Source organism: Coturnix japonica, unplaced genomic scaffold (assembly GCF_054131305.1).
Source record: "Coturnix japonica strain WE unplaced genomic scaffold, WE-NBRP24 Scf231, whole genome shotgun sequence".
Taxonomy (NCBI): Eukaryota; Metazoa; Chordata; class Aves; order Galliformes; family Phasianidae; genus Coturnix; species Coturnix japonica.
Window position 1 is genome coordinate 1 of NW_028189134.1, and position 11,297 is coordinate 11,297.

An 11,297-nucleotide genomic window follows, 5' to 3' on the forward strand; every position below is an offset into this window, starting at 1 on the left:
CCCCCAAACCCCACACACCCCCATATCCACCCCATATCCCCCCACCCCCCCCCATATCCCCCCTATCCCCCCTAACCCCCAATCCCCCCAAATCCCCCCTCAAGACCCCCAAATACCCCCACCCCCCCTCCCCCTCTCCCCCTCAACCCCCCAAATCCCCTTATTTCCCCTAAATCCCCCATATCTCCCCATAACCCCCCATACCCCCTCTAACCCCCCCTATCCCCCTCTAACACCCCATATCCCCCCATATCCCCCCCATATCCCCCTCTAACCCTCTCACCCCCCTCTAACCCCCATATCCCCCCCTATAACCCCCCATATCCCCCCTCTAACCCCCCATATCCCTCCATATCTCCCCTCTAACCCCATATCCCCCCATCTAACACCCATATCCACCCCCATCCCCCCATATCCCCCTCTAACCCCCATACCCCCCTTTATTCCCCCATATCCCCCCATATCCCCCCATATCTCCCCATAACCCCCCATATCACCCCATATCCCCCCATATCCCCCCTCTAACCCCCATATCCCCCCTCTAACCCCCCATATCCCCTCTCTAACCCCTATATCCCCCCTCTAACCCCCCATATCCCCCCATATCCCCCCATATCCCCCCTCTAACCCCCATATCCCCTCTCTAACCCCTATATCCCCCCTCTATCCCTCCATATCCCCCCATATCCCCCCTCTAACCCCCCATATACCCCCATATCCCTCCTATCCCCCTCTAACCCCCCATATCCCCCCTCTGACCCCCCATACCCCCCTTTATACTCCCTATAACCCCCCATATCCCCCCTCTGACCCCCCATACCCCCCTTTTATACCCCCTATAACCCCCCATATCCCCCCCATATCCCCCTCTAACCCCCCATATCCACCCCATATCCCCCCATATCCCCCCTTTAACCCCCCATATCCCCCCATATCCCCCCTCTAACCCCCCATATCCCCCCATATCTCCCCTCTAACCCCCCATATACCCCCATATCCCCCTCTAACCCCCCATATACCTCCATATCCCCCCATATCCCCCTCTAAACCCCCATCTCCTCCCTATAACCCCCCATATCCCCCCATATCCCCCCCATATCCCCCCGTATTCCCCTCTAACCCCCCATATCTCCCCTCTAACCCCCCATATCTCCCCATACACCCCCTCTAACCCCACATATCCCCCCCATCAGATCGAGGAGATCTTTAAGAAGGCCGGACACCCCTTTATGTGGACGGAGCACCTGGGTTACATCCTGACCTGCCCGTCCAACCTGGGCACGGGGCTTCGCGGCGGCGTCCACGTCAAACTGCCCAAACTCAGCCAACATCCCAAATTCGAGGAGATCCTAACAAGGCTGCGCCTACAGAAACGGGGCACCGGTATGGGATAAGGGGATATGGGGGTATGGGGGCTATGGGGTCAATGGGGGTAATGGGGGACATGGGGGCTATGGGGTCATTGGGGCTATGGGGGGATATGGGGGACATGGGGTCAATGGGGGTAATGGGGTCAATGGGGGTAATGGGGTGATGGGGGGAATGGGGAGAATGGGAGTAATGGGGTGATGGGGTCAATGGGGGTAATTGGGTTAATGGGGGTAATGGGGTCAATGGGGGCATATGGGGTCAATGGGGCTATGGGGTGAATGGGGCTATAGGGGGCTATGGGGGCTGTGGGGTAAATGGGGGCTATGGGGTGAATGGGACTATAGGGGGCTATGGGTGCTGTGGGGTCAATGGGGGCTATGGGGTGAATGGGGCTATAGGGGGCTATGGGGGCAGCGGGGTCAATGGGGGTAATGGGGGTAATGGGGGCAGTGGGGTCAATGGGGGGAATGGGGGGAATGGAGGTAGTGGGGTCAATGGGGGATATGGGGGCTATGGGGTCAATGGGGGGATATGGGGTCAATGGAGCTATGGGGTGAATGGGTCTATAGGGTGCTATGGGGGCAGCGGGGTCAATGGGGGATATGGGGGCTATGGGGTCATTGGGGCTATGGGGGGATATGGGGGATATGGGGGCTATGGGGTGAATGGGGTTATGGGGGTAGTGGGGTCAATGGGGGTAATGGGGGTAATGGGGGTAGTGGGGTCAATGGGGGTAATGGGGTCAATGGGTTAATGGGGTTATGGGGGTTATGGGGGTAATGGGGGTAATGGAGGCAATAGGGTCAATGGGGGTAATGGGGGGAATGGGGCTATAGGGGGCTATGGGGGCAGCGGGGTCAATGGGGGATATGGGGCGAATGGGAGTAATGGGGTTATGGGGTTAATGGGGGTAATAGGGTCTGTGGGGTCTGTGGGGTCAATGGGGTTTATGGACTCAATGGGGTCACTCAATGGGGTCAATGGGCTCTCTGGGTTCAATGGGCTGAATGGGGTCACTCTATGGGTCTCTATGGGTCTCTATGGGGCTGACTGTCAATGGGATCCCTGCCCTATAGGCGGTGTAATGGGGTCACTCTATGGGTCTCTATGGGGCTGACAGTTGTCAATGGGATCCCTGCCCTATAGGCGGTGTAATGGGGTCAATGGGGTCACTCAATGGGGCTCTATGGGTCTCTATGGGGCTGACTGTTGTTAATGGGATCCCTGCCCTATAGGTGGTGTAATGGGGTCAATGGGGCTCAATGGGGCTCAGTGTTGTTCTTGTTCCCCTATAGGCGGTGTAATGGGGTCAGTGGGGCTCAGTGGGCTCAATGGAGTCAGTGGGGTCAATGGAGTCAATGGAGTGAATGGAGTGAATGGAGTCAATGGGGTCAATGGAGTCAATGGGCTCAATGGAGTCAATGGAGTCAATGGGGTCAATGGGGTCAATGGAGTTAATGGGGTCAATGGAGTCAATGGGGCCAATGGAGTCAATGGAGTCAATGGGGTCAATGGAGTCAATGGGGTCAATGGGGCTCAATGGGGCCAATGGAGTCAATGGGGCCAGTGTGGTCAATGGGGTCAATGGGCTCAATGGAGTCAATGGAGTCAATGGAGTCAATAGGGTCAATGTAGTCAATGGGATCAATGGGATCAATGGGATCAATGGGAGTCAATGGAGTCAATGGTGTCAATGGAGTCAATGGAGTCAATGGGAGTCAATGGAGTCAATGGTCTCAATGGGCTCAATGGGGTCAGTGGAGCTCAATGGGGTCAATGGGGTCAATGGGGTCAATGGTCTCAGTTGGGTCACTCAATGGGGTCACTCAGTGGGTCTCTATGGGTCTCTATGGGTCTCTATGGGTCTCTATGGGGCTGACAGTCGTCAATGGGATCCCTGCCCTATAGGCGGTGTAATGGGGTCACTCTATGGGTCCCTATGGGTCTCTATGGGTCTCTATGGGTCTCTATGGGGCTGACTGTTAATGGGATCCCTGCCCTATAGGCGGTGTAATGGGGTCACTCTATGGGTCTCTATGGGTCTCTATGGGTCTCTATGGGTCTCTATGGGGCTGAGTGGCGTTAATGGGATCCCTGCCCTATAGGCGGTGTAATGGGGTCAATGGGCTCAATGGGTCTCAATGGGCTCAATGGAGTCAATGGAGTCAATGGAGTCAATGGGGTCAATGGAGTCAATGGGATCAATGGGATCAATGGGATCAATGGGAGTCAATGGAGTCAATGGGGTCAATGGGGTCAATGGAGTCAATGGGGTCAATGGGGCCAATGGAGTCAATAGAGTCAATGGGCATCAATGGGATTAATGGAGCTCAATGGGGTCAATGGGGTCAATGGGGCTCAATGGAGTCAATGGAGTCAATGGGGCCAATGGAGTCAATGGGGTCAATGGGCGTCAATGGGATTAATGGAGCTCAATGGGGTCAATGGGGTCAATGGAGTCAATGGGGCCAATGGAGTCAATGGGGCCAATGGAGTCAATGGGGTCAATGGTCTCAATGGTCTCAGTTGGGTCACTCAGTGGGTCTCTATGGGTCCCTATGGGTCCCTATGGGTCTCTATGAGTCTCTATGGGTCCCTATGGGTCTCTATGGGTCCCTATGGGTCTCTATGAGTCCCTATGGGTCTCTATGGGTCCCTATGGGTCTCTATGAGTCTCTATGGGTCCCTATGGGTCCCTATGGGTCTCTATGGGTCTCTATGGGTCCCTATGGGTCTCTATGGGTCTCTATGGGTCTCTATGGGTCCCTATGAGTCCCTATGGGCCTCTATGGGTCTCTATGTGTCCCTATGGGTCTCTATGGGTCTCTATGGGTCCCTATGGGTCTCTATGGGTCCCTATGGGTCTCTATGGGTCTCTATGTGTCCCTATGGGTCTCTATGAGTCTCTATGGGTCTCTATGGGTCTCTATGGGTCCCTATGGGTCCCTATGGGTCTCTATGGGTCTCTATGGGTCTCTATGGGTCTCTATGGGGCTGTCAATGTGATCCCTGCCCCATAGGCGGTGTAATGGGGTCACTCAATGGGTCTCTATGTGTCCCTATGGGTCTCTATGAGTCTCTATGGGTCTCTATGGGTCCCTATGGGTCTCTATGGGTCTCTATGGGTCTCTATGAGTCCCTATGGGTCTCTATGGGTCTCTATGGGTCTCTATGGGTCTCTATGAGTCCCTATGGGTCTCTATGGGTCTCTATGGGTCTCTATGAGTCCCTATGGGTCTCTATGGGTCTCTATGGGTCTCTATGGGGCTGTCAATGTGATCCCTGCCCCATAGGCGGTGTGGACACGGCTGCTGTGGGTTCGGTGTTCGACATTTCCAACGCGGATCGTTTGGGATTCTCGGAGGTGGAGCAGGTTCAGATGGTGGTGGATGGGGTCAAACTCATGGTGGAGATGGAGAAGAAACTGGAGCAGAACCAGCCCATAGACGACATGATCCCGGCCCAGAAGTAACCGGAACCACCCACCAGAACCGGATCGGAACCACCTTGATTCTATGGGGCTCTATGGGGTCTCTATGGGTCTCTATGGGGTCTCTATGGGGAACCACCTGCCCCATTGATGAAGGGGGTGGGGATCCCAATACATGCTGTATGGCTGCAATAAACAGAGTCTCTGTGGGTCTATGTGGGTCTCTGTGGGGTCTATGGGGTCTCTATGGGGCTCTATGGGTCCCATTCTGCACTATAGGTCTCTATGGGGTCTCTATGGGTCTCTATGGGGTCTCTATGGGGTCTCTATGGGTCTCTATGGGGTCTCTATGGAACTCTATGGGGTCTATGTGGGGTCTCTATGGGTCTCTATGGGGTCTCTATGGGGCTCTAAGGGGTTCTATGGGGTCTCTATGGGTCCCATTGTTCTCCTTGGGTCTCTATGGGGTCCCTGTGGGTCTCTATGGGGTCTCTATGGATCTCTATGGGTCTCTATGGGGTCTCTATGGGTCTCTATGGGGTCTCTATGGCTCTCTATGGGTCTCTATGGGGTCTCTATGGGGTCTCTATGGGTCTCTATGGGGTTCTATGGGGTCTCTATGGGTCTCTATGGGGTCTCTATGGGGCTCTATGGGTCTCTATGGGTCTCTATGGGTCTCTATGGGGTTCTATGGGGTCCCTGTGGGGCTCAATGGGGTCTCTATAGGGCTCTATGGGGTCTGTGGGGTCCCATCGTCTCTATGGGGTTTCTTTGGGTCTCTGTGGTACTCTATGGGGCTCTATGGGGTCTACATGGGGTCTCTATGGGTCTCTATGGGTCTCTATGGGGTCTCTATGGGTCTCTATGGGGTCTCTATGGGGTCTCTATGGGGCTCTATGGGTCTTTATGGGGTCTCTATGGGGCTCTTTGGGGTTCTATGGGGTCTCTATGGGGTCTCTATTGGTCTCTATTGGTCCCATTCTGCTCTGTGGGTCTCTATGGGGTCTCTATGGGTCTCTATGGGGTCTCTATGTACCCATTCTGCTCTATGGGGTCTCTATGGGGTCTATTTGGTCTCTATGGGTCTCTATGTGGCTCTACGGGTCTCTATTGGTCTCTATGGGGTCTCTATGGGTCTCTATGGGGTCTACGGCTCTCTATGGCTCTCTATGGGACTCCATAGGGTCTCTATGGGGTCTCTATGGGGTCTCTATGGGGTCTCTATGGGTCTCTATGGGGTCTCTATGGGTCTCTATGGGGTCCCTATAGGGCTCTATGGGGTCTCTATGGGTCCCATTGTTCCCCCTGGGTCTCTATGGGACTCTATGGAGTCTCTATGGGATTCATTGTATTCTATGGGTCTCTATGGGAACCATTCTGCTCTATGGGTCTCTATGGGGTCTCTATGGGTCTCTATGGGGCCCTATGGGGTCTCTATGGGTCTCTATGGGGTCTCTATGGGGTCTCTATGGGTCTCGATGGGTCTCTATGGGACTCTATGGGGTCTCTATGGGGTCTCTATGGGTCTCTATGGGGTCTATGGGTCTCTATGGGGTCCCTGTGGGGCTCAATGGGGTCTTTATGGGGCCTCTATGGGGTCTCTATGGGGACTCTATGGGGTCTCTATGGGGTCTATGGGGCTCTATGGGGTCTACATGGGTCTCTATGGGGTCTCTATGGGTCTCTATGGGTCTCTATGGGGCTCTATGGGGTCTCTATGGGTCTCTATGGGTCTCTATGGGGTCTCTATGGGGTCTCTATGGGGCTCTATAGGGTCTCTATGGGTCTCTATGGGTCTCTATGAGTCTCTATGGGTCTCTATGGGTCTCTATGGGTCTCTATGGGGTCTCTATGGGTCTCTATGGGGTCTCTATGGGTCTCTATGGGTCTCTATGGGGTCAAACTCATGGTGGAGATGGAGAAGAAACTGGAGCAGAACCAGCCCATAGACGACATGATCCCGGCCCAGAAGTAACCGGAACCGGATCGGAACCACCTGCCCTATTGATTAAAGGGGGTGGGGATCCCAATACATGCTGTATGGCTGCAATAAACAGAGTCTCTGTGGGTCTATGTGGGGTTTCTATGGGGCTTTGTGGGGTCTATGGGGTCTCTATTGGGTCTGTGGCCTCTATGGGTCTCTATGTGGCTCTACGGGTCTCTATTGGTCTCTATGGGGTCTCTATGGGTCTCTATGGGGTCTCTATGGGTCTCTATGGGGTCTCTATGGAGTCTATGGGGTCTCTATGGGGCTCTATGGGGTCTATGGGTCTCTATGGGTCTCTATGGGGTCTCTATGGGGTCTCTATGGGGTATCTATGAGGTCTATTTGGTCTCTATGGGGTCTCTATGTGGCTCTACGGGTCTCTGTTGGTCTCTATGGGGTCTCTATGGGTCTCTATGGGGTCTCTATGGGTCTCTATGGGTCTCTATGGGGTCTCTATGGGGTCTCTATGGGGCTCTATGGGGTCTCTATGGGGTCTCTATGGGTCTCTATGGGTCTCTATGGGGCTCTATGGATCTCTATGGGGTCAAACTCATGGTGGAGATGGAGAAGAAACTGGAGCAGAACCAGCCCATAGACGACATGATCCCGGCCCAGAAGTAACCGGAACCGGATCGGAACCACCTTGATTCTATGGGGCTCTATGGGGTCTCTATGGGGCTCTATGGGGTCTCTATGGGGCTCTATGGGGTCTCTATGGGTCTCTATGGGTCTCTATGGGTCTCTATGGGGTCTCTATGGGTCTCTATGGGTCTCTATGGGGTCTCTATGGGTCTCTATGGGGTCTCTATGGGGTCTCTATGGGGCTCTATGGGGTCTCTATGGGGAACCACCTGCCCCATTGATTAAAGGGGGTGGGGATCCCAATACATGCTGTATGGCTGCAATAAACAGAGTCTCTGTGGGTCTATGGGGTCTCTATGGGGTCTATGGCTGCTATGGGGTCTCTATGGGGTCTATGGGTCTCTATGGGGTCCCTGTGGGGCTCAGTGGGGTCTCTATGGGGCTCTATAGGGTCTGTGGGGTTTATGGGGTCTCTATGGGCCCCAGTGTTCTCCTTGGGTCTCTATGGGTCTCTATGGGTCTCTGTGGGTCTCTATGGGACTCTATGGGTCTCTATGGGTCTCTATGGGTCCCTATGGGGTCTCTGTGGGTCTCTATGGGTCTCTATGGGTCTCTATGGGGTCCCTGTGGGGCTCAATGGGGTCTCTATGGGGCTCTATGGGGTCTACATGGGTCTCTATGGGGCTCTATGGGTCTCTATGGATCTCTATGGGGCTCTATGGGGTCTCTATGGGTCTCTATGGGGTCTCTATGGGGCTCTATGGGTCTCTATGGGGTCTCTATGGGGCTCTATGGGTCTCTATGGGTCTCTATGGGGTCTCTATGGGGAACCACCTGCCCCATTGATGAAGGGGGTGGGGATCCCAATACATGCTGTATGGCTGCAATAAACGGCATCTCTGTGGGTCTATGTGGGGTCTATGGAGTCTATGGGGTCTCTATGGGGCTCTATGGGGTCTATGGGGCTCTATGGGGTCTACATGGGTCTCTATGGGGTCTCTATGGGTCTCTATGGGGTCTCTATGGGTCTCTATGGGTCTCTATGGGGTCTCTATGGGTCTCTATGGGTCTCTATGGGGTCTATGGGGTCTCTATGGGGTCTACATGGGTCTCTATGGGGTCTCTATGGGGTCTCTATGGGTCTCTATGGGGTCTATATGGGGCTCTATGGGGTCTCTATGGGGAACCACCTGCCCCATTGATGAAGGGGGTGGGGATCCCAATACATGCTGTATGGCTGCAATAAACAGAGTCTCTGTGGGTCTATGTGGGGTTTCTATGGGGCTCTATGGGGTCTATGGCCACTATGGGGTCTCTATGAGGTCTATGGGTCTCTATGGGGTCCCTGTGGGGCTCAATGGGGTCTCTATAGGGCTCTATGGGGTCTGTGGAGTCTGTGGGGTCTCTATGGGTCTCTATGGGACTCTATGTGGCTTTATGGGGCCTCTATGGGGTCTCTATTGGTCTCTATGGGGTCTCTATGGGTCTCTATGGGGTCTCTATGGGGTCTCTATGGGGCTCTTTGGGGTTCTGTGAGGTCTCTATTGGTCTCTATTGGTCCCATTCTGCTCTGTGGGTCTCTATGGGGTCTCTATGGGGTCTCTATAGGGCTCTATGGGGTCTCTATGGGTCTCTATGGGGCTCTATGGGGTCTCTATGGGGAACCACCTGCCCCATTGATGAAGGGGGTGGGGATCCCAATACATGCTGTATGGCTGCAATAAACAGAGTCTCTGTGGGTCTATGTGGGGTTTCTATGGAGTCTATGGGGTCTCTATGGGGTCTGTGGGGTCTCTATGGGGTCTCTATGGGTCTCTATGGGGTCTCTATGGGGTCTGTGGGGTCTCTATGGGGTCTCTATGGGTCTCTATGGGGTCTCTATGGGTCTCTATGGGGTCTCTATGGGGTCTATGGGTCTCTATGGGGTCCCTGTGGGGCTCAATGGGGTCTCTATGGGTCTCTATGGGGTCTCTATGGGGTCTATGGGTCTCTATGGGGTCCCTGTGGGGCTCAATGGGGTCTCTATGGGTCTCTATGGGGTCTCTATGGGTCTCTATGGGTCTCTATGGGGTCTCTATGGGGTCTATGTGTCTCTACGGGGTCTCTGTGGGTCTCTATGGGTCTCTATGGGGTCTCTATGGGTCCCATTGTTTCCCCTGGGTCTCTATGGGACTCTATGGAGTCTCTATGGGATTCATTGTATTCTATGGGTCTCTATGGGAACCATTCTGCTCTATGGGTCTCTATGGGTCTCTATGGGGTCTCTATGGGGCTCTATGGGGTCTATGTGTCTCTACGGGGTCTCTGTGGGTCTCTATGGGACTCTATGGGGTCTCTATGGGTCCCATTGTTTCCCCTGGGTCTCTATGGGACTCTATGGAGTCTCTATGGGTCCCATTGTATTCTATGGGGTCTCTACGGGTCCCATTCTGCTCTCTGGGTCTCTATGGGGTCCCTATGGGTCTCAGTCTGCTCTATGGGTCTCTATGGGGTCTCTATGGGGCTCTATGGGGTCTCTATGGGGCTCTAAGGGGTCCCTGTGGGTCTCTATGGGACTCTATGGGGTCTCTATGGGTCCCATTCTGCTCTATGGGTCTCTATGGGGTCTCTATGGGGTGTCTATGGGGTCTCTATGGGGTCTATGGGTCTCTACGGGGTCTCTGTGGGTCTCTATGGGTCTCTATGGGGTCAAACTCATGGTGGAGATGGAGAAGAAACTGGAGCAGAACCAGCCCATAGACGACATGATCCCGGCCCAGAAGTAACCGGAACCGGATCGGAACCACCTGCCCCATTGATTAAAGGGGGTGGGGATCCCAATACATGCTATATGGCTGCAATAAACAGAGTCTCTGTGGGTCTATGTGGGTCTCTGTGGGGTTTCTATGGGTCTCTATGGGGTCTGTGGCCTCTATGGGGTCTCTATGGGTCTCTATGGGGTCTATGGGGCTCTATGGGGTCTACATGGGTCTCTATGGGGTCTCTATGGGTCTCTATGGGGTCTCTATGGGTCTCTGTGGGCTCTATGGGGTCTATGGAGTCTATGGGTCTCTATGGTGTCTCTATGGGTCTCTATGGGGTCTCTATGGGTCTCTATTGGTCTCTATGGGACTCTATGGGGTCTCTATGGGTCTCTATGGGGTCTATGGGGCTCTATGGGGTCTACATGGGTCTCTATGGGGTCTCTATGGAGTCTATGGGGTCTCTATGGGGCTCTATGGGTCTCTATGGAGTCCCTGTGGGGCTCAATGGGGTCTCTATGGGGTCTGTGGGGTTTATGGGGTCTCTATGGGCCCCAGTGTTCTCCTTGGGTCTCTATGGGTCTCTATGGGTCTCTATGGGTCTCTATGGGGTCTCTATGGGTCTCTATGGGGTCTCTATGGGGAACCACCTGCCCCATTGATTAAAGGGGGTGGGGATCCCAATACATGCTGTATGGCTGCAATAAACGGCATCTCTGTGGGTCTATGTGGGGTTTCTATGGGTCTCTATGGGGTCTATGGCCACTATGGGTCTCTATGGGGTCCCTGTGGGGCTCAATGGGGTCTCTATGGGTCTCTATGGGGTCTATGGCCACTATGGGGTCTCTATGGGGCTCTATGGGATCTCTATGGGGTCTCTATGGGTCTCTATGGGGTCTCTATGGGTCTCTATGGGGTCCCTGTGGGTCTCTATGGGACTCTATGGGGTCTCTATGGTCCCATTCTGCACTATGGGGTCTCTATGGGTCTCTATGGGGTCTCTATGGGTCTCTATGGGGTCTCTATGGGTCTCTATGGGTCTCTATGGGTCTCTATGGGGTCTCTATGGGTCTCTATGGGTCTCTATGGGGTCTCTATGGGTCTCTATGGGGCTCTATGGGTCTCTATGGGGTCTCTATGGGGAACCACCTGCCCCATTGATGAAGGGGGTGGGGATCCCAATACA

The 11,297-nt window shown here is 54.2% G+C and overlaps 1 protein-coding gene and 2 long non-coding RNA genes across 3 annotated transcripts; 1 reads left to right on the forward strand and 2 right to left on the reverse strand.

The window, feature by feature from the left end:
• Positions 1 to 1,165: 1,165 nt before the first annotated feature.
• On the forward strand, positions 1,166 to 4,887 carry LOC146750952 (creatine kinase M-type-like). The gene is made up of 2 exons (XM_085535918.1): positions 1,166 to 1,383; positions 4,665 to 4,887. The coding sequence occupies exons 1-2, from the start codon at positions 1,230 to 1,232 to the stop codon at positions 4,841 to 4,843; spliced, it is 333 nt and encodes a 110-aa protein (XP_085392044.1). The 5' UTR covers positions 1,166 to 1,229; the 3' UTR covers positions 4,844 to 4,887.
• Positions 4,888 to 7,326: 2,439 nt separating this feature from the next.
• LOC146750953 (uncharacterized) lies at positions 7,327 to 7,720 on the reverse strand. The gene is made up of 2 exons (XR_014942009.1): positions 7,640 to 7,720; positions 7,327 to 7,430 (listed from the first exon to the last, which is right to left on the reverse strand). It is a non-coding gene; the product is annotated as an uncharacterized LOC146750953 (long non-coding RNA).
• A 2,332-nt stretch (positions 7,721 to 10,052) lies between these two features.
• Positions 10,053 to 10,865, reverse strand: LOC146750954 (uncharacterized). Its single transcript, XR_014942010.1, has 2 exons — positions 10,762 to 10,865; positions 10,053 to 10,156 (listed from the first exon to the last, which is right to left on the reverse strand). It is a non-coding gene; the product is annotated as an uncharacterized LOC146750954 (long non-coding RNA).
• Between the last annotated feature and the right edge of the window lie 432 nt (positions 10,866 to 11,297).

Bases quoted from the DNA above. Each gene is read 5' to 3' on its own strand.
- LOC146750952 (XM_085535918.1), top strand. From the start codon at position 1,230: ATGTGGACGGAGCACCTGGGTTACATCCTGACCTGCCCGTCCAACCTG. The intron at 1,384-4,664 runs GTATGGGATAAG...CCTGCCCCATAG, and splicing joins CCTACAGAAACGGGGCACCG to GCGGTGTGGACACGGCTGCT.